Source organism: Elgaria multicarinata, chromosome 17 (assembly GCF_023053635.1).
Source record: "Elgaria multicarinata webbii isolate HBS135686 ecotype San Diego chromosome 17, rElgMul1.1.pri, whole genome shotgun sequence".
NCBI classification, from domain to species: domain Eukaryota; kingdom Metazoa; phylum Chordata; class Lepidosauria; order Squamata; family Anguidae; genus Elgaria; species Elgaria multicarinata.
In genome coordinates, this window is record NC_086187.1 from 13,230,264 (window position 1) to 13,252,544 (window position 22,281).

Genomic DNA, 22,281 nt, shown 5'->3' on the forward strand with positions numbered 1-22,281 from the left:
TGACCTCTGTGCTGGGGAGGAAAAAAAAGAACCCTGTTGTGATGGTATCTGCTTTGTGTGGTCACTTCGCATGCTGTCCCAATATAGATCCCCAGGTGAAAAAAAATAACAATTCTTGGTCCGCTCACGTATTACAATCGGCAGTGTATCTCTAGAGGACTTCTATGACACTGTTACCATTTCTTGCTGCCTTTTCTCAGCAATTCAGTAAACGTTGCCCTTCTGTTTATTACAGCGAATATAGTGAGTCGCCTATCATGCTTTGTGAAGCTTAGATGCTTCATTTCTCTGGGACTGGTAGGTGTGAGGCAGCTCCCCAGTTCAGTGACATGCAGAGTTAAGATTTGTCCATTCGAATGCTAACTTTATTGCCTTCTTTTAAAGCTCAATGGGTGGGGGGGGGGTTTTATAAAAAAAATGGGAAAGAATGAAGCTGGTTCTCTTAACAGTTGATCCAGTCCCCTGTGACAACTCCACTTGGTCTGATCATGCTGAAGACCACTTCGGAAGAGCTGGCCTGCCCGCGGGAGGACCTCAGCATAGCACGGAAGGAAGAGTTGCGGAAATTGCTCCTGGATCAGGTTCAGACGGTCCTTGGGCTTCTCACAGGTTAGTGGAAATGAGGCATGACTAGTTTCGCTGCAATAACAAATCGTACCCGAAGAACTGGACCGGTAACGCCAACCGCAGACCGGTGAAGCTGGCAAAGCTCAGCCGACTACCATATGAATGCAACCTTTTCTTCTGGGTTTTCCAGAGTAGAATGTGTTCATAGTCTGAAGCTGTTTCATCTCTGGGGTGTTAACTTTTTAGCAAATAATAAAACAGAATAAAAGTTTCCCACTTCTCATTGGAAGAAAGGCTTGTTTCATGTGGCAGCCCTCTCCCTGACCCCCACCCCCAGCAGTACCAAATTCTCAAAAACAAAGATGGCAGCTTTGGGGAGCCGTTAAAATATTCACTTTTCTTTCCTTTTGAACTTCACTTGGGAGCGTTGGCAGGACGCTGGAGTTCTGACAGCTGCCCAAAGATGCCAAATCTGAAAATACAACCCAATTAGATTAATTTTTCTCTCTCTTCTTTTCTTTCTTAAGACAGAATGTTCTTCAGAAAGGATATTGAAATTTTAATAATAGCCACATCTACTTGTATCTTATTTCTGACAGCTCTGTTCGTTAAAAATGCAACCCTAGATAACCCCATGCTTATCAGTAGCCCTGCTTAAATAATCATTTCTGCTTTCCAAAATCATGCTGACTCTAACTCGGGTTGACCTCTCCCGAAAGGGAATTTCTAAGCTGCGTAGTAGTTGCCATGAATGTTTCTCTGTGTGTCTCCACCACTCATAGATGATCATTCAAGGGGAAGTATTGAGAATCTAGTCTTGCATGAACGTAGAGGAGACCTTTCTCTGCTTTCCAACGCAGCACAAACCAGCTCTTATCATACCCAGGCGGTGATCTTGCACTCTCTGGTACAAGGCATGCACTGAGCGAAATGTTTGAAAGGGGCTCTCAAAAACACCTGGACTTCCTCAGACAGGCTTGGACTACTGCCGTTTGTCTCGAGTTCAAGCAGACCTTCGTGTACGTGTAACTGATACTTACGCAATGTAAGGGAACTTACCTGCAATTGCCGGGGGCTTTGCTCTTCTTTCTTGATAGGTATCTTGGAAAGCATCTGGGATAAATACAGTGTTACTGCTGCCACTCCACCACCATCTCCAACATCGGGAGAAAGTGGTAAGGCTTGAGTCAATACCTTATCCCAATCTGCTCCTAACCCATAGCGACTTTTATGTCTCAATTATAAACTGGATCTAGGAATATCTACATAGAGAAGAAATGAAAGAGGGCCGTGTCCTTAAAATGTATTATCCAAGCCATGCAGGGCAGCTCTTTCTTATGCTCCAGATCGCATGGGCGGAGTCCATGCACTGCTATCATGGCTCTCGTTTCTGGAAGGGTGATGCTGGCTGGGAAGGAACCTTATTTGGATTCTTCCCGTGCAGATCCAGGGCTTCTGACATCTCTCCCACCAGTGTGGCAAGGAGCCAGTGTGCAGTGTCTCTCTCGCTTGCTTGGGAGCGTCAGAATGAACCTTCTAATGGCGTGCATTAATTCATCTCATTCTTGTCAAATAGGGCATTCATAGTGTGCACCAGACTCTGGTAATTTATATTTGTGGAAGCCGTTCTCAACCATTTGGGAAGACTTGCTTTCTCATTAGCGCAAACAGCAGCTCTCCTAAATTGGAAAGCTGCGAAGGCTCTAAATAGGGATGGACTGACTCGCTTCCGTCTGCACCGGTGGGCGCTTGCTGTACCCCCGCCCGCTGCTCACCGTGCTCGCGGCTGGACACCCTGGCGAGGGCTGGGAAGCCCCCCGTCCCCTTAGCTGAGCCGCCATTTTGCATAGAAATGACAGCTCATTATTCTGCAGAAAAGGTCTTCTATGCAAATAGTGGCCGTGAAGCCACCATTTATGCAAGATCAGATGCCGCCATTTGTATAAAAGATGTTGTACGCAAAACAACGAGCTGTCGTTTCCACACAAAATGGCGGCTCGCTAAGGAGACGGGTGGACGTACAGCGTTTGCTGGGCCGTCCAGCTGTTCATGTGGTGCACCGAGCTGGTCTGGCAGTTGGAACTTGGGGGTGGGGGAGTCCGTCAGACTCCACCTCTGTATCGGACGCCCACAACATCCCTAGCTGTAAATGAAAAGTTCTGCCTGGCATTTGCTGCAGTATTGTCATGAAGGGAAAAGACCTGATCTCACTGAACCAATCCTGTTCAGGTTAACTCATGACTTTCAATAAATAGGAACAAAGTCTGCAGACTTTCCTATGTATACGGTTTAACCTCAACTTAACTTTCGATCAGAAGCAATGAGATTTGGCTCCTCAAAGCATAAATCTGGGGAAAGGCTTCATTGGGGGAGCGTGTCGTACAGCACTGAGCAGTTAAATTTCATTGAAATTTCCAGAAATGTTATTGACGGCTAGGAAGGTTGAGACAGAACCTCAATGTCTTCTCAGGCATGTGCATGCTGGTGCGCAGTCCGCTATAAACCACAGCTGATCCTTAAGTTCATAAAAACATGGACAGGAAGTGAGAACCGATAGTAGTTAAGAATATGAGCTGAGAGTCAGGATGTCCCCCGTTCAAATTCTGCCTCAGCTAGAAACTGACTTGGTGGACTTAATGCAAGCCGTAATCTCTAAATGCTTACACATGCATGCACCCACATACACACACAAATGCGCACACAATCTGTAATGAAGAGATGATAGTAATGACTCAACTTAGCATTATTCACTGAGCGGAAGTTTGTGAACTGCTTTGAAGAATCGAATGTGCTATATAAATGCTAAGTGATCCAGTGTAATATAGTGGGTAGTGTGTGGGCATGGGACCCGGTTGATCTGGGCTCAGATACCACCACCCCATAACAATGAAACCCACTGTGCGGCCTTCAGGCAGTTACGATCTGTTCGCCTCATCTACCCCACAAGGAGGGAGATGGGGGAAGTTGCTGAATAGAGGATTGGATTCTCTTGTAAAGAATTTCGAAGTGATAAGATTATGACTAGTAATGATGAATATTTCAGTTCATCGCTTTTTAAAATATTTTTTATTGGCTTCTCTGAAATTACAACGTAAAGCAATACTGCGATAATATAAATTCATTCAAACCTTACATAGCGTGGTCACAAATTTAAGCTAAATAGTCAGCGTCAAGTGCGTTATAATTTCATTGGGTCATAGTTACATTTGTTAAACCTTTAAAGTAGTAAATGTGAATCCAAAAGTTTCTGTCCATATTTTTCCATGGGATACTTGCAGTTTATGCCCTGATCCATTGTTTTGAATGGAGCAAATAAAGCAAAACCAGGTAGTGGCAAAGTGGTCCATATCATGCTATTCTTTTTGCATCTTTAGTTTAAGTCTAAGCTTTTCTGCAATAACTGCAGAAAAAGTATTGGTACGAAGGATCTAATGTCAAAGGGGACTCTGGGCTATCACCTGCCGAGCTACTATCATAAATGTGTGTGCTTCTTTATATGGGAGTGTTGCATTTCCCCTATAATAGACTGCAATGCTAGTTTAGGGTCTAGCTTTAACAATTTTATTACGTTCATGGAACACCAGTGTTCCAAACTGTTGACTCTCTCTGTGCTTCCATTACATGTAATAGTATGTCAGTTTATCACTTCTTCTACACTGATTTGTTGAATAATTTCTATTGGGTTTTTTCCTATTTGGAGAATGGATAACATTTTTTAAAAAACAAAAAAATAGGTGTGGGAGAAAGCCATATATGCCAGCTTGAAGTCCTTGGAGGAAAAATGGGATAAAAATGTAATAGGTGGTGGTAGTAGAACTTGCCCACAGTTTACCAGTTCTGCATTCTCAGGGGTGTCTATACCCTGTGCCAAAATGCCCAAAAGCTCAGACTCCATGGAGTGTCAGCTCCCCACCCCCATTGTCAGATATATGTTTCCATTGAAGGTGAGAGAAAAAAATGTGGTGACATCCATGGGAGCATGGAAAGAAAATCATTTGACTTTGTTGGGGGAACCCTTGGTAACTCGCAGTTATGAGGTCTGAGGGCTATTCATCCACTTCTCTGTTAACACCACACGTTAACCCAGACTCAATGGTTGAGTGTGGCTTGTTTTGAACCATGGCTTGTTTGTTGAACCATGGGTTATTGTGTTGTCCGAATGCAACCAGGGTGGTTTGTTAACCATGCCGTGTGGCTTGTTTTTCCCAATAAGCCACCTTGAAAACCAGTGGTTTGTTGTTGTGTTGTTCAGGATGGTTTACAAGCCACCCTGGCTGCGTTCAGACAACACGATAACCCGTGGTTCAACAAAGAGAGTGTTGTCAAAATAAAGCTAGAAGAATGTTATTGGAAACGAGAGTACGTGATCGTTGTTTCCAGGCACATTGTGCAGAAAAAAGAAATGGCAAAGTCCTTGAAACAACACTGTGTGATCATATAGTGATAATTTTCGGGGACTTGTCCGGGACCATTTTTAAAATGCACAGCTGGAGCCATGTTTTCTAGTTGCTTGAAGTGTTTAGTTTAAGAAGTTTTTTAAAAGTCCTTTGACCACCTTGCATTACTGTAAGGCTACTAGTAGTCCAACATACACACACACACACAAACACGTCATTGCCAGATGTTCTGCTTGTTCAGAAGTTCAGACCTGCCAAAAACTCTGCACCATTTTTTATTTTATTTTTGTAACTCTGCAATCTCTGTGCATTCTGCAAAACAGCTTTAGCTGTTATTTTTCCTTCCCTAGGTGACCTCTTAAGTAGCTTGTTGCAGAGTCCCAGCACGGCCAAATTACTGAACCAGCCAATCCCTGTCCTTGACTCAGAGAGCGAGTATATTTGTTCCCTGGCACTGGAGTGCCTAGCCCACCTCTTCAGCTGGGTCCCCTTATCCACGAGCATCACCCCTTCCCTCCTCACTACCATATTCCATTTTGCCCGCTTCGGCTGTGACACCCGAGCCAGGAAGATGTCCTCCATCAACGGCAGCAGCCAGAACTCTGTCTTGAGCCAAGAACGGGGCCGGCTTGGGGTGCTTGCCATGTCTTGCATCAATGAACTGATGTCAAAGAACTGCGTGCCTGTGGAATTTGAGGAATACTTGCTGCGGATGTTCCAGCAAACTTTCTACCTCCTACAGAAGATTACCAAGGAGAACAATGCCCATACAGTGAAAAGCCGGCTAGAGGAACTGGATGAGAGGTAAAGGAGAGACACCCAACGAAATCGCTATTGTTGGCCTTTCTGCTTATTGCAATATTGTCTCTACTAACTTCTCGTTATGCATGGTGTGTCTAATCGCCTTTTTTCAGAGTCCTTGCGGTGAAGGAAGAGAGAGGGGACAGGTAGGTGTCACCAGGTATGTCAGCCGCGGGAGGTTGACTTTGCAAAGCCGTTGCTGTGTTGTAGGTGTGTATTTCTTCTTCCTCCCCATTCATTACAGTTTGACTGCAGGTCTGCAGGTTGTACAAGATCTGAATTTGCCTCCATTTGGTTGTTGCTGAAAGCAGCCGAAGAGTCCCAGCGAGGTAAAGGAGTATTCCTTTTCTAGATGGCATCTTCTGGCTTATTCTCGAAGGAGTGGGTGGAAAACTTCCAGGTTTTGAAGGGGAGGAATCTTTATCATAGGCATGAGATGCTCTAGAACAACCTTCCCCAAACACTGGCCATGCTGGGGATGGTGGAGTCGTAGTCAAACACTTCGGGAGGGCACCAGGTTGGGGAAGACTGCACTGGGATTTGAGTATTGTTAATGTGCAATGAACAATTTTGGATAGCTGAGGTGGCATTTGCCTTTCCCCCCCCCCTTTTTTTTTTTAGCTGCCTATGAAGCAGCTGTGCAAGAACTGTTCCAGAATCAGATTCTGTTCTTTGTTTTGCTATTTTAAAAAGATCTTGTGCTTCTTTTTGAGAAAGAGGGGGAACCAGGATTCTTCACTGATTTGGTTTTTTGACAGAAGTGTGCCAAGAAGCTGTTTGGCTGCATTTGTCAACTACTTCTGGCAAGAAAATGAAGGGAAAGGGAAAATTTTAGCTTCGCAGAAGGGCTGTTGAAATGAAAACTGTCAGGAATGGTTATGGGATGCAACACTCCTTGCATTTCATGTTACTCTTAATGAATCTGCAAGGGTACAGATTCAAGGGATCCATCCATGTTAACGGACAGAAGTAAAAAAAGAGAAAGATAAGCTAGTGGTGACGTTTACCCTTGTGAGGGTTGATTTTTCTTAATCTTTGGGTATCTTGAAGATACTGTGTCTTGTCAAACATTATACAATTCCCAGTCTCTTCTTCATTCACCCATCTTAATCTTATGATTTTCCCTTTCTTGTTTCCCTTCTAAAAGTCATTTCTACTAGGGGTGTGCACGGACCCCCCGCTCCGCTTCACTTGCAGATCCGCCATTTTTCGGAGCGGGTCGCTCCGCCCCGCCCCCGCTCCGCCCACTTCCGCTCCGCTCCGCTCGGAGCTCCGGATCGGATCCGGAGCTCCGTTTTTGCCCCCCCATAGGCTTGCATTGAAAGCTAAAAAAGTAAACAACTTTTTTTCCGTTGAAGTTAGAAACCTCACGTTTGGCACCATGACACCTCATGGGCGTATACACACACACGCCAAGTTTCAAGGCAATCCCATCATCCCCTGATTTTTGGCGAATTTTTGAAAATCGGGCACCCCATTCACACCCCTTGGGATAGCTCCGTCAATTTGCATGTTACAAACCTCAAACTCGGCACCAGGGCAGCTTATCCATGTGTCCACATGCACGCCAAGTTGCAAGCAAATCCCATCATCCCCTGATTTTTGGCGCGGCTCTACCCTCTAACGCACCTCCCATAACCCTAATTCACACCCCTTTAGATAGCTCCGTCAATTTGCACGTTAGAAACCTCAAACTCAGCACCATGATAGCTTATCCACGTGTCCACATGCACGCCAAGTTTCAAGGCAATCCCATCATCCCCTGATTTTTGGGGAATTTATGAAAATCGGGCACCCCATTCACACCCCTTGGGATAGCTCCGTCAATTTGCATGTTAGAAACCTCAAACTCGGCACCAGGAGAGCTTATCCATGTGTCCACATGCACGCCAAGTTGCAAGCAAATCCCATCATCCCCTGATTTTTGGCATGGCTTAACTCACCCCAAATTGTCCCATTCTACAACTACGTCAATTTGCACGTTAGAAACCTCAAACTCAGCACCATGATAGCTTATCCACGTGTCCACATGCACGCCAAGTTTCAAGGCAATCCCATCATCCCCTGATTTTTGGGGAATTTATGAAAATCGGGCACCCCATTCACACCCCTTGGGATAGCTCCGTCAATTTGCATGTTAGAAACCTCAAACTCGGCACCAGGAGAGCTTATCCATGTGTCCACATGCACGCCAAGTTGCAAGCAAATCCCATCATCCCCTGATTTTTGGCGCGGCTTAAACTTTTTAACTCACCCCAAATCAAGTCCCATTCTACAACTACGTCAATTTGCACGTTAGAAACCTATCCTTTGGTCCCATGACAGCTTACCCATGTGTCCCCATGGACACCAAGTTTCAAGGCAATCCCATCATCCCCTGATGTTAGGGGAACTTTTGAAATTTGAACACTCCAGTATGTCAGGGATTTAAAGTTGCAATTGCAGACAGCTCAATGGGGCCAGTTCCAAGGCAATCCCAACATGCCACGAGATAACCCTAAATCTTCTGGCACATTTGAAAAAGGGATTATTGAATTTGATAAAGTCTAAGTGAGCGCAGGAAGGACTTCTCCCCTGAGTCAAAGCAAGACACATACACCATCGCTGCAAGGCGGGAAGGGGAGAATTATTATTATTATTATTATTTATTTATATAGCACCATCAATGGAAAGCAGGCAGGCAGCATGCATTGTAGTGCCGCAAGGATGGCTTGAGCACTAACGCATAGCAAACCAACCCATAAGTGGGCGCAAAGTGAGGCAAAGATGGCTGGTTGTTTCTTTCTAAGCCAGCAGTTACGCCTTGAGGGGCACAGAGGAGGACGATTGGGAGCAAACCAGGCACCAGGCGGGCAGAGAGGCAGGCAGAGTAGGCGAGGAGTCAGTCCTGGCAGATGCCCCACCACAGCAGCACCCCGGGGGAGGCGGGCAGGCAGGCAGGCAGGCTGTGGGCATTTCTGGGGGCACAAGGAAGTGATGGCTGGTTTCTAAGCCAGCATTGCAGTTAGTCACGCATTGCAAACGCAAACCATCCCAGCGAGTCGGTCACCGAGGAGGACAGGCTAGCAGAGGGGCAGGCAGAGTGACATGTCATAGATCTAGTATTGGGGAGGAGTCAGTCCCGGCAGATGCCCCAACACAGTAGCACCCTGGGTGGGCATTGGAAAACGCCATCTTGTGGGTCAATACTTCCCCCACCCCATGTCCTGCAGGGTTGCCTGCCTAACCCTTGTGGGGATGGGAGATGGAGAGCTTAGAGTGGCAGTGCCAGCAGCAGCCTTCGGCTTTCCCCTGGAACCAGTCGCCTTGCCCGCCTCTTTCCCCAGCAAGATCGCCTGGTGCTGCCTATGAAGATGCATCTTCATGCTGCTGGTTCCATAATGCCCTGTCGATGAACCCCTGCTTAGGCTGAGTTTGCAGTGGCGACAGACAGCAAAGCGGGGATCCGCTCCCAACTCAAAGTGGTCCCACACGATGCTTGTCTTTCGTTTCTGTGGTGACACCACCAATTGCCCGCCTGAGCTCTCTGGTGTTGCCACAGAAACAGGGGTGTGGGATGAGACTGGGGAGAGAGCCTCGGCCTGCTGCTGCTCCTCCTCAGCCCCCACATCCTGGAGGCCCACCGCCTCCTCCTCCTCCCCCCCCTCCACTGTGCTGAGGACCTCGTCTAGGTCCATCAGCGGGCTCGTGGGCTGAAAGGAGAATGAAGGAGTTGGGGATACTCCTCCTCCTCTAATGGCACTGCTGCCACGTGCCTCTTGCAAACGGGCACTTTTCCCATTCCCACCCTCAAAAAGAGAACGCCGGGCACAAGTTGCAGAAGAGAGTGGCTCTGCCTGCTGCTTGTCCTGCTTCTGTTTTGGAGCAGTCAGCCAAGGAGTTGCCCGTTTGAGTTTCACAGGAGGAGAGGAAGCCCTGCTGGCAGACTGAGCCTTGCTGCTTTCAGCACGCCTGCTTTCTCTTTTCATGATGACTAACAAAATATTAATACTACTAATACTATGTATAAGGTACTACTAAGAATATGTATAAGAAGAATATAATATGTTTAAATGTAGGGAAATGGGACAAGAACAATAAAATATACTACTACTAATATGTATGAGAATATACTACTAAGAATATCTACAAGAATATAATAATATGTTTTAGAATATTACTAATAAATGTAGGGAAATGGGACAAGAAATGGGACAACCACTACTATAAGAAGAACAAAATATGAATACTACTACTAATATGTATGAGAATGTATACTAATAGACTACTAAGACTATGTCAAAGAATATAATAATAATATGTTTAAGAATAGGGAAATGGTGTGCGTATGCTTTCCCCAAAATGCTCAATCTGTGGCTGCCTGTTGAACTTGACAAAAGCAGCCCACTCCGTCGAAGTTACACAGAGAAGAAAAAGAGAATCCAATTTTTTTGGTATATTTGGTATATAGAAGATAGAAGGAAACACAATCAGGATTTAAGAGAGGGGAGGGGGAAAAAGAACCAACCACTACTATAAGAAGAACAAAATATGAATACTAATATAATATGTATGAGAATATATACTAATGGACTATGTGAAAGAATATAATAAAATATGTTTAAGAATATAAATGTAGGGAAATGGGACAAAAAGTGTGTGTATGCTTTCAAAAGAAAGCTTTCACAAAAGCAGAACAGTCAGGCTTTAATACAGGGAAGGGGGGGGCAACCAACCCAACCACACACTCCAAAATTCAAAAATAAAGTTTATATTAAATCAAAGTAAGGGGAAAACACAGGGCAAACTAAGCTACAAGTCAGAAAGAAGCAAACAAACACACACACGCGCCAAACTAAACCTATATTAAATTAATCTATCTCCAAAGCAGGAGCACTAGCTAAGTAAGTGTTCCCTCCACGAACGCCAACCCACAAAGAGACACAAAACAGAAAGTTCTCAGGGTGGGTCTGCCTTAGTCCCCCCTCCAACGCTGGGATTGGAGGAGGATGCTTTCTGAGGAGATGAATTCTCATCAGGATTGGGAGTTGAATGTGCCTGTCATCGCTTCCAAAATAATAATAATAATAAAAAAAAAAAACCCAAACCCCGATTTTTAAAAAAATATTGCACGTGAACCACAGCACGCAGAAAGTTGAGAGTGGTCTCAAAATGACCCCCATCCACGACTCTCTGTGCACAAGAATTTTCAGAACGATAGCTTAAACCCCCCCCCAGTTATCCCCGATTCTTTCCCTCAATGCAATCCTATGGGCGAAAAGCCGAAACGCCGTTTGAGCCCTGCGGTTGACCCGATTTTTAAAAAAATATTGCACGTGAACCACAGCACGCAGAAAGTTGAGAGTGGTCTCAAAATGACCCCCATCCACGACTCTCTGTGCACAAGAATTTTCAGAACGATAGCTTAAACCCCCCCCCAGTTATCCCCGATTCTTTCCCTCAATGCAATCCTATGGGCGAAAAGCCGAAACGCAGTTTGAGCCCCGCGGTTGACCCGATTTTTAAAAAAATATTGCACGTGAACCACAGCACGCAGAGAGGTGAGAGTGGTCTCAAAATGACCCCCATCCACGACTCTCTGTGCACAAGAATTTCCAGAACGATAGCTTCAAAAACAACGTAGTTATGCGCGATTATTTGCCGCAATGCAATCCTATGGCGAAATGTTTTCAAGATGGCGACCGGAGCGCTCCGACTGAACTCGGAGCTCCGAAAAATGGTCGCTTCTCTTCGCCTTGCTTCTAGGGGGTCCGCGGTCCGCTCCTACTCCGCCTCTGGGTAAGGCGGAGCAGGCCAATCCGCTACTGCTTCTACGCTCCTAATCGGAGCGGAGCACATCCCTAATTTCTACTGCCAGCAAAAGGGGGCTTTGTGTAAAATGTCTGCTGAGTCTTGTTGGTTGCTGTAGTAACTACACTGTTTTTTAATTGATGTGGATCTGCTGAATTGAACGCTAAATTGGGAGCCGAGAATCCAATGTGGGCAGGCCTCTCAAAACTCCCTCACTTTGACAGTAGTCCTCATATTGCAGCTTTATGCCCTGCCCTTTCCTCATGCACTTTGCAAAATCCTGCGTGCTCATTTCTTCATACTCGCTAGGCTTCAGAAGCAGCTGGAACGTTTCCAAATGCTGGCAGTAGACAGCTGTTGTAGAATAGCTATTAAAAGCCTGAGTTGGGCATTCCGGGTCTAAAAACTCAGCTGTGTTTGAACACCCTTGATCATCCTGAGCTGTTGTGTCTGTCTCATCTGTTACTTGGAGAACCACAGTACTTTGATTCATCTTACAGGGCTGATCTAAGGATTACCAGGTCAATGTGCATGAAGCATTTGAGCACTTGGGAGAAGTGTTCCGTACATACCTATTTATGTTAATTGCCTCTCACTTTCAGAGACACAACATAAGAAGCTGAAGATGTTAAGAGAATTGGTAAAGCTTTTCAGGCTCTGTGTGTTGTATACCAAGGAACTAAATTTTCTGACTAGAGCTTAAGGAAATGGAATGTGTGACTGAGTTCAGACAACACGATAACCCATGGTGGTTTAAATAGTCAACAGTTGGTTATTTAACCCACCATGGGTTATCGTGTTATATGGAGGGAGTTTTTACCAGTGGTTGGTTATTTGGCTAAAATAATCAATGCAAATAACCAGCGCTGTGCAGAGTTGGCTATTTGAACCACCATTGGTTATCATGTTGTGTGGAGGGTACAGTTGGTTATTTCCTCGGCCACTGTTGGTTATTGCGTCAGCCACAGAGCTGCTAGGCAAGAGTGGTCAAAGCGGTGGCTGCCACTTCAGTCCAGCCAGCAGGATAGATTGTGGGCTGATGGGATACTAGCGGGAGGACTGAGTGGGTAGAGAGGGCAGGGGATGAGTGAGTCAACTCAGCATGGACTAATAGCCTACTCAATGCTGTTCCTAATCCACACCACGGTTGATTATTATCATGTTGTATGGGATGTACCCCTTAGATAAACAACTGTCAAGTTAAGTATTACCCCACCGTTGACTATCGTGTTGTCGGAACGCAGCAGTATGTCTAGATTGAATTATCCTTCCAACAACCAGGTTTTAAAAATTAGCAGGCTTTGTGGGCCAGTTCTGTCTTCAAGTGGGTATTGGACTAGAAGACTTATTTGGAAGAGGACGGCTTTGTTGCTTCCCTACTTCAGTCATGCATTATTTTACAATTGGATGGCCTTATAATAGACACTACCAAAATCCAAAGATGCACCCCATCCTTTGATTTTGAGAAGCAGCCCCACTCTCCATCATACCATATCAAGACCAGCCTTCAAAAGTCCTCTCGATTTCAAAGCATGGTGAACTGTAATTCCAAGCTCACACACACCCCCTTGGACCTGTGAAACTAGTTTCATTGTTCTTTGGATCCTGGTCACTGCTCAGTGCATAAATATGTTCCTTTTGGCAACCTAGACTTAAATATGTTCATTTGGCAACATAGACTGTGTTCAGAAGGCACCTTAAACCACGGCTTTAACCACGGTGGTTAAATTAGAAAGCAGGGCTGTTCAGAAGACACCTTAAACCATGGCTTTAACCGTGGTGAATAAGCCTTTTTGCCTTTTTCACCATGGTTAAAGCCATGGTTTAAGGTGTCTTCTGAACAGGGCCATGGACTTCTTAGCTAACCATATTCTTTTGGCTAACATAGGTGATGATGGAATATATACGTAAAACACAACGGGCGGGTTCTTAGCAGAAAATCTTAGCTGATATTTTAAGAGGAGCTAAAGTTGCTTTTGACGAGAGTTTCTTTCTGCTATGTTTCAGGTAATAATGGAATGGACGGTTGCCCGTCATGTAGGTAATTGTTGTAGGGCTTCAATTTAATTGTTTTAAAAATGGCTGTGAAATGCATTTTTTTTAATGAAAGAGGTTACTGAGTGGATTTTTATATTTCAATGCTGATGCTTCTTCTGGCAAAATACAATTTGCTAAATCGGGTTTTCTCTCATCTTCCCTTTGTAGTTACATAGAGAAGTTTACTGACTTCCTGCGGCTCTTTGTGAGTGTCCACTTGAGGAGGATTGAGTCCTACTCCCAGTTCCCCGTGGTTGAATTCCTTGCACTCTTGTTCAAGTACACTTTTCATCAGGTAAAGCCCTGGAATGTCACTTCTGTATAATCCAACTTTGATCAAGGTTTGATTTTCTACTGTAGCACACGAAAGGTTTTTTTTTTTCCCCTGTAAGCTATTGGTTCAAAGGCTCTTTTGGACACTGAACCCCCTCTGTGCATGTTTTAGCAATCTGGCGCATGTGGAAATGGCATCTGATACCAAACAACTTGGCTGAAGCCAGTTTCAGGAACTGCTTTGGTGCAGTAGAAGAGAAAATGTGGAGTAGATGAGTCAGTCTTTGGCATTGTTATTTTAAGCTCCTCAAAAAAGTGTGGTACCTTTTTTTATTTGACCCAACTAGGGTTTGAAATGCAGGATGCAGCCTTTTGAGTTACACAGAATCTCTCAGGCTTGTTGAAGGGCAAAGAAGATAGGCAGGAGACAAGAAGAGATGTTTTGTGACAAGGTGTGTGGTGTGCCTCCTTTGTTCTGTTCTTGTCTCTCCTTTTCCAGTCCCACGATGGCAGAGGAAATTTTAGAATATGGACTAACCTAGGTTAAAATTAAGCCATTCGGGCAGGATTTTAAGTAGATATGTTTGTGTGTAATATAGACTCTCGCACTTCTCATTCATTCACTCACTTACACACACACCCACACACCCCAAAGGGGTTTCCAGAACATCTTGCCATAAAGACAAAATTAAATCAGACCAAATAAAATTAGGAGCTGTTGTGATGTAAAAACCAGAACAGATGTTAAAAGAAGAGAGAAGCAGAGTCAAGCAGGGATGCAATCTATTAAACGCCTAAGAGTCCTGGGCAATAAAAAGGTCTCCACCCACCCCAGCATTGAAAGGACGTTGGATGTGGTGCCTGGTGAGCCTTTTCCTGAAGAGTCCCTTGCAAGCATGGGATGCCACCACCAAAAAGGCACCATCTTGGCTCACCACCTATCTAGCTTCCAGAGGATCTGAAGAAGGAGGACGGAAGATTCTCAACATGTGAGAAAGTTCATGTGGAAGCAATGAACCTTGTTAATGCTGGCCGCAACTGCTTTAACGCTGATTGGCCATTGAAGCGCAGGGTATAAATTTCAGAAATAAAGCCTTCTTTTAGAAAGAAATAAGAACATAAGGGAAGCGTGTTGGATCAGATCAAAGGCCTACCTAGCCAGCATCCTGTCTCTCACAGTGACCAACCAGATGCCTATGGGAAGCCCGCAAGCTGGACATGAGGGCAATAGCCCTCTCCTACTGCTGATCCCCAACAGAGGTATCCTGCCTCTGATGCGGGTCAGCCCAAATGTACCAGCTAAAACAAATGTTCCAACTAAGAGCACAATCCTATGCATGTTTAGACAGGAAAAAAAGGCCTACAATTCCCAGCATGCCCCAGCCAGCGTTGCTGGCTGAAGCACGCTGGGAGTTGTAGGCCTTTTTTCCTGTCTAAACATGCATAGGATTGCACCTTAAGTAGGTACACTTTAGCATTTATCTCCTTCGGGTGGGGGCAGACTTTGTATAGTCTGCTGTCAATTATGTTAAGAAACGGAGGTTATTTAAAATGAGTACCTCTTTGCAGAGCTGAGCTTTTTGCGGGGGGTTGTTGCTGAACAGTGGGAGCATTGGGAAAGTATCAAGGGGAGGTGGGGGTGGAAACGGTGGTCTCGTTCATTGGGAAGGAACTACGTGGGTGTTGGGAGGAAGCGTTGAGTTACTGGGCAAGGAAAAGAAAGCTCAGGTTATCCCAATGCTGCCTCTCCAGTACTCATTTGTGCTACTGTTAATATCTGCCTTGTTGACTTCCATATTTCAGCCTACCCATGAAGGTTACTTCTCCTGCTTAGACATATGGACTCTCTTCTTGGATTATTTGACCAGTAAAATAAAGAGTCGCCTGGCAGATAAAGAAGCAGTACTCAATAGGTAAGCACTATGGGGTTTTGTCGTGGGGTGAAAAATCCCTTGATTATCAATGAATTGCAGTTTTTCCTTGTTGCTTATTCACCCTGACAGTCCTTGAAGATTGCATAGAGTTCTAAAGCCTTTGACTTTCTCTAGCAACATGGGATGCAATCCTAGGGCTCTCTGCCCTTGTATCTGGGATTGCTTGCTGCAATGAACAGCTTCCTTATTTTACTGTTCTCGCAGAGTGCATTTGAAGGGCAGACTGTCAGGAGAAGCTTTTGCCTTCAGATAGAGTTCTTGAGCTAGGAGCAACGTCTGAAGAAACGGAGGCCTGTTTTATACATGTGGCAGAATGAAATGGAAGGGTGGACTATACCACTTACTCTATAGATGGAAGATAGTTTTGAATGCCCCCCCCCATATTAAAATGTTAAATTCAGCAAGTTTTTTTAAAAAAAATAACAAAAACTAGCATATTGGGAAGACGACTCCTAGCTTAACCCATTCCCTGCTGTGCTAGTTTTCTACTTCCAGGCTTTTAAGATAAGGATTTAAAAAAAAAAGTGATTCCCCCACCTGCAATCTAAAATAGTACAGTCCATTCTGCCACCTCATACCACTTGATTGCGTAGACCAGGGCCAATACGGTGGGCAATGGAACTATTCTTAATTCTTTCTGCCCACATTGCTGGCTTGGAGTATGGGGATCTGGAGCCTGAAATATCAGCCACACACGGAGTAGCAAACCTTGATATTGTGTCTCTTAAGAGTACAAGGGGAATAAGTTGTCATTCTTGTTTCTGGAAGTACGCTTTCTTTTTTTTAAAAAAATGCAGCTCTTGCAGCAGGCAGGAAGTTGTAAAGCGAATGTTTACATGCAAGCGTAAATGTGGTTACACCACAGGAACAGCATTTAAGACTTCCTGTCCGGTGCAGTTTGAGCCTGCTTTTAGCGGAATACATGTATGAATCGTCTCATCCGGATGCAGCTGTCACCATCTTTCTTCAGTTGACTGGCTGGTTGACCCTGTTCTGTACTTAAGGCAGAGGGCTCATTAACATGAGGTCTTTTCCCCCCTGCAATCGTCTGCGGAAAGAGAGTGTGGCTTGAACGCTCGCTGTCTCGCCACACAGAGAAGCGAATAACCAGGAGATCTCACTATTGTTTTAACGTAGGCTCTCGTACTTGGTCTCCCAAGCTTGGGCAGATCCCACGTTCAAATCACCGCAGGATTTCTCCATCGGTCTTCTGTTTTTGCCCCGCAGAAGGGAGCATGGAGGGGTTAAATCTCCAGGCTTCTTCACTTGTTGCTTAAACGTGCAGGAGAAAGGCGTCACGAATGTCCCTCGAGCTATTTCTCTTCCGAAAAATGATTGGACACCCAAGTGCTTCCTGCGACTTGTGGTGTCATTGCCAGGGTCTGGTGTTGGTGTGTTGCGTTGTTGTTGTTTTAGTTTTGCAACCAGGGAGATTCATGAGAAAATAGGCTGACTTCTGCATTTACAACTGTTCAATACCTCATTTCTCAGAAGAGCAGTCTTTGAACATGTTTAGTTTAGAGGTGGGGAACCACCTTCAGCCCAAGAGTCAAATTCAGTTTTGGGGAAGCTTGAAAGGGGGGCGGGGCTGCATTCCAGTGGTGGGTGGAGCCAAAAAATACCAGCCTATTGTAGCTTACAGCCAGTAACTCAGGCTTAGGAGAAGGCAGTTCAGCCTTTTAGAATGGAGGAATATCAGCCCAATTTTTTTTTCCGGGTTTATTGGACTCCACAACGACTTTTCAATAAAGGTCTGTCTAACTCGTACAATTGTTGGAGATGTAGTACATCTAATGCTTCCTCAGCTCATATGTTTTGGCAATGTTCCATTGTTGCCTCTTTTTGGGAGGAGGTTATAATAAGGATAAACTTTGTATTGGAACAATCTATAATATGGAACAGTGTGCATGCCTTCCTAAATAACTTACCGGCTTCTTGGAAGTTAAGACATGGTCAGTGAAGATGGATCTTCAAGGCCCTCATGACAGCCCAAAAACTTATCACATTGGAAGGACAAATGCTCACCTCCCATAATGCAATGGGCTGAGGACCTAATAACACTATCAACTTTTGAACAGGGATTATCTAGGCGCAACTTGCGAGTGGATAAATACCTGGATATCTGGTCTGCTTTTCTTGAAACCTATGTATAACTCTCTCCCCCTTTTTTATTTGAATGAATGTTCCGTGATGAAAAATGATGATATTCCTACGTATGTAATGTGTGTTTTTCTTTACACGATGTATTTTCTGTTTTGTTGATATTCAGTGGCCAAGGGAAAGCAGGTGGGAGACAGGCAGCAATCCATCTGGGGAAACCCAGAGAGCAGGATTGGGACACCAGGAGGGCCAGATTTGGCCCATGAGCTTTGAGTTTCCCAGCCCTGGCCTAGGTGCCACAACAGTGGCTCAGTTTGGACAACATGTTAGTCAATGCAGTGTGAAAACTCCACTCAACGGTTGAGTTTCTAGGGGGTGGTCCCCACACAACATATTCTAACTCCACCGTTGTGTAACTGTGGGCTCCCGTGGAGTTGAGTAAAATCCATTGTGACATTTGACTGACAGTTCCTCCACTCTCTCTCCTCCCGGTGGTATCCCATCAGCCATTGCTGTAAAAAAAAAACCAATCCCGGAGGCTCTCCTAGAGCGGCTCTCGCTCCTTTCGCCGCTCTTGCCAGGGAACTCTGTAGCCAGTGAGAAAAGTCAACGCAATGGAAAACTCGACGGAGCCCTCCACACAACACAACACTTGTGCAGAAACTCTCCTCTGCACAGCGTGGATATTCAGTGGGGAGTGTTTCCCAAAATAAAAACCTCCACCATTGCATGGAGTTTTCCCGTCAGACAATACATTTCTCAACGGTTGTGTAAAAACTCCACTGCGGAGTTTTAAAACCACCGCTGAGAAATGTGTTGTCTGAACTGAACCAGTAAGCCTGGTTTTGTAAGAAAGGGCCCTGATTTCTTATGTATGATCAGGACTCCATGCACTTGAGAGAGAGAGAGAGAAAAATCACCTCTGCTCTTATATAACCGAAACCCTGCGCAAGTAAATGCAGGAGTTCTGTAACCTGTATAATTTAAGAATATTAAATCAATTTGCATGCTCTTAATTTGCACAACTTATTCTGATTGGGGGTTGGTGGAAAGTTTTGCAGGGCATTGGCGTTTGTGATTTTCTCGACATGTTTTTCCTCGTTTTCTGTTGCTGAAGCCACCAAGTGCTGGAAGTTTGCTTGTTTTTAAAAATACACACTGAGACTCTTGGGATGCTCACTGGCTGTTGCGATGATTGTGCCATCCGTATTGTAGACCAGTCTCAAGGAGACCCAGGGGGCACTGTGTTTACGAGTTCCAAACTAGCACCGCTGCAGCCTCTGATGCTTAAGATACTTCCATGAAGCACCTTAATAATGCTAGTGACTAATGAAATGCATTTTTTGAGAGACTTGGCTCCAGGTGTCAGATTGCGATCTAATGGGGTTCAGGGACTGAGCTGCAGTTTGTTCTTGAAGCAGAAATAATTGCTCTGAATAATATGAATATGCGCACGGACATTCATTCCCATATCCCAGTCTTGAACAGAGATGGCATGGTGTATTCTCACTCAGGTTTCCGCTTGCCTTCTTGAACGTGGAGGTAGGAATAGGACCAGACTTGTATATGTGCAGGTCAAGCCAGCCCTCTAGGAAACAGAGGTCTGGCGCGTGGGCTTGGAAATGTAACGTAGAATGGCGTTTTGAACATGCGTGCTGTTCTTATTCCAATATTTCAGTCTTCAAGGCAACACAGCGCATTGTGTTCCACATATTTGCTGCCCCGCATCCTGAAAATGGGTCAAGCTGGGATTGCATATCACCTGATGTCAGCTCACACAATTTTTCAAAGAAAGCAGTTCGTACATTTAGTTGTGAGTCAAATGATAGACGAGCGAGTAATTTAGATGCGCGTGTGAACTGGCCCACTGCCCTTACCCATGTCTCTGCTGTGGGCAGTGGCTGCTGCTTAGGTCCTGTGTTTCCTTGTGATACCGCACAAGGGCATATTCTAAGGGAAACATGGTGGCCATACTGGAACCCCTGAAGCTACCATGGACAGCAGGTACGGAAATCAGGTAATGTTCTACAAAGTAGGAGCTGGTCAGTGAATGGGTTGGGTCGTCCCAGTTCAAGTAAGACTGCTGTAACGTCTCCTGGACATCCGTTTTCTCCTGTGACATGCTCCTTTTTCTGTTTGCTCTTGCACAGGTACGAAGATGCCCTGGTTCTACTGCTGACGGAGGTGTTGAAACGAATACAGTTCAGGTACAACCAGGCCCAATTGGAAGAACTGGATGACGAGACGCTGGATGATGATGTAAGGAGCAGGGACCTGTAGATCTAAGAATTAATGGCTCCGAATGTAGGTCTAGATGCGGGGTGGGCAACTTGGGGCAGTCCGGGGACCAATTTCCAGCCTCCGACCCCTGCTGACGGCATTCCTGCTGCCATGCCTCTGAACAAGCTAGATTTGGCCTTTCTAAGCCCCTGTAGTAGTTTTGGCAAATCATTTATTTGTTTTTGCTGCTGCCAAATTGGGTGGCGGGGGCCACAGAACAAGACCGGGGGGGGGTGTAGGACACGTATTGACCTGCTCCTGTAGTCTGGAATGTAGAGCTGGAAAACTACATGCCATGATTCCGTGCAGTGCAATCTAAAGGCACATCTGGACGCAGGAGAAATCACACCGCTGGAATATTAAGGGCTAAGGGAATTCCAAAGTTGACCTATTGACCTGTTTGTGCCGCGCTCCTGTGTCTGTACCTTGGGGTTACAAGCTTGTAAAGTCTACGTGTTACGTGTCTCAGAAGATAAGGGACTTTTTTTAAGGGGTGGGGGTGGCAAACATTCCAAAAATGTCATCACCCATCCATAGCATGAAGTGGTACAATCCACTCTGCTGGTCACTTCATTCTTCTGCATGTGGGGGAAGCCTGGCTGAACAGCATTGACCTGAAGGAAAGTTTGTAATGGCTGGTCCTTGTTTTTCTTTCCTCCAGCAACAGACAGAATGGCAGCGGTATTTACGCCAGAGTTTGGAAGTTGTGGCCAAAGTTATGGAGCTCCTGCCAACGCACGCCTTCTCCACCCTGGTAAGCAGGCAACGTGCACCTTTTCCTCTCCATGTTTCCTAAAGTTTCAGATCCACTTCATTGCTACTTCACAGGCCTGCTTGCGAACTAAGGTGGCCTTCCCCAATGTGGTGCCCTCCAGATGTCTCGGACTGCAGCTCCTAGCATGGCTGGCTGGGGCATGCTGGGAATTGCAGTCCAACACATCTGGAGGTGCACCAGGTTGGGAAAAAGCTGATCTGAAGTGTAGCAGGAGTCAAACCTACTGTTCAAGGTTTTAACCCCGCTGAGATCACTGGAAAGAAAAGCAGGGTTTGCAAGTCCCAGCCAAGTTGCTGTTGACCCAACTTAAAAACGTGTTACCCGATACGTAGAAGAGGTTGAGGAGAGATGTGTGAGTTTGAGGAACACAGTCCTTTCTGATCTCGAAGGGGCACCTGTGTGAAAAGGTAGACCATTTAGTGCTGAACATTGGACATGGCAGGGTGAGTTCTGGGCCTTCAGGACATCTTTCATCAAGCCTGTGACTAAGTTCCAGACATGTGAGGAAATGAAGACTGCTGCCTTCTTCTTTGGATAGGAGACGAGTTCATGTGTCTGTAAAACCTCATGGTTACACTGAACCAGGCAGGAGCAACATTTATTTATTTATTTATTTATTTATTGCATTTTTATACCGCCCAATAGCCGAAGCTCTCTTTGCGTTGTTTCAGATCCACTTCATTGCTACTTCACAGGCCTGCTTGTGATCTAAGGCGGCCTTCCCCAGTGTGATGCCCTCCAGATGTCTTGTACTGCAGCTCCTAGCATGGCTGGCTGGGGCATGCTGGGAATTGCAGTCCAACACATCTGGAGGTGCACCCGATTGGGGAAAGCTGATCTGAAGTGTAGCGCTTTGCGTTGTTTTATTCTTTGGCTCAGTTTTTAAACCACAGAAGACCATTTCATTTCCATGATAGTTAAATGTTTTGTGCTTACGTTATTTATTTATTTTAATCTCCTCAGTTCCCAGTTCTCCAGGAAAATTTGGATGTATACTTGGGACTCCAACAGTTCATAGTCACTTCTGGCACTGGTAAGGCGAATGTCCTATGTCTGAAAGTTCAGATATGCGTGCTGTATATCTGCATTGCTATAATGCTGAATTGATCAACTTGATCAGCTGGTATCATGTTTCTCAAAAACCTCCTGCCTTCTTGGGAGACAATAACGAGGCCTGCTAAGTAATCCACAAAGCTTTATTTAAGTAAAAAAAAATCTCTTCCACACCTGAAGAGAGTCTAATCTCTTGGAACTTCCCCCTAGGCAAAACTATGCAAACTAAGCGAGACAGTTGTCCGTTCAAGAAGAATGGAAAGCCTTTTTCCAA

The 22,281-nt window shown here is 45.3% G+C and overlaps 1 protein-coding gene across 2 annotated transcripts in view; it reads left to right on the top strand.

The window, feature by feature from the left end:
* The window catches only part of XPO6 (exportin 6), a 71,221-nt gene that overhangs the window by 24,199 nt on the left and 24,741 nt on the right, over window positions 1-22,281 (top strand). Inside the window, exons 5-12 of one of the 2 annotated variants that reach the window (XM_063142918.1) lie at window positions 450-609; window positions 1,665-1,742; window positions 5,315-5,768; window positions 13,761-13,887; window positions 15,669-15,778; window positions 20,050-20,158; window positions 20,841-20,933; window positions 21,918-21,987. In XM_063142918.1, the coding sequence (XP_062998988.1) occupies window positions 450-609; window positions 1,665-1,742; window positions 5,315-5,768; window positions 13,761-13,887; window positions 15,669-15,778; window positions 20,050-20,158; window positions 20,841-20,933; window positions 21,918-21,987 (1,201 nt within the window). The remainder of the gene's footprint in view (window positions 1-449; window positions 610-1,664; window positions 1,743-5,314; window positions 5,769-13,760; window positions 13,888-15,668; window positions 15,779-20,049; window positions 20,159-20,840; window positions 20,934-21,917; window positions 21,988-22,281) is intronic. The other variant, XM_063142920.1, reaches the window with a different exon arrangement.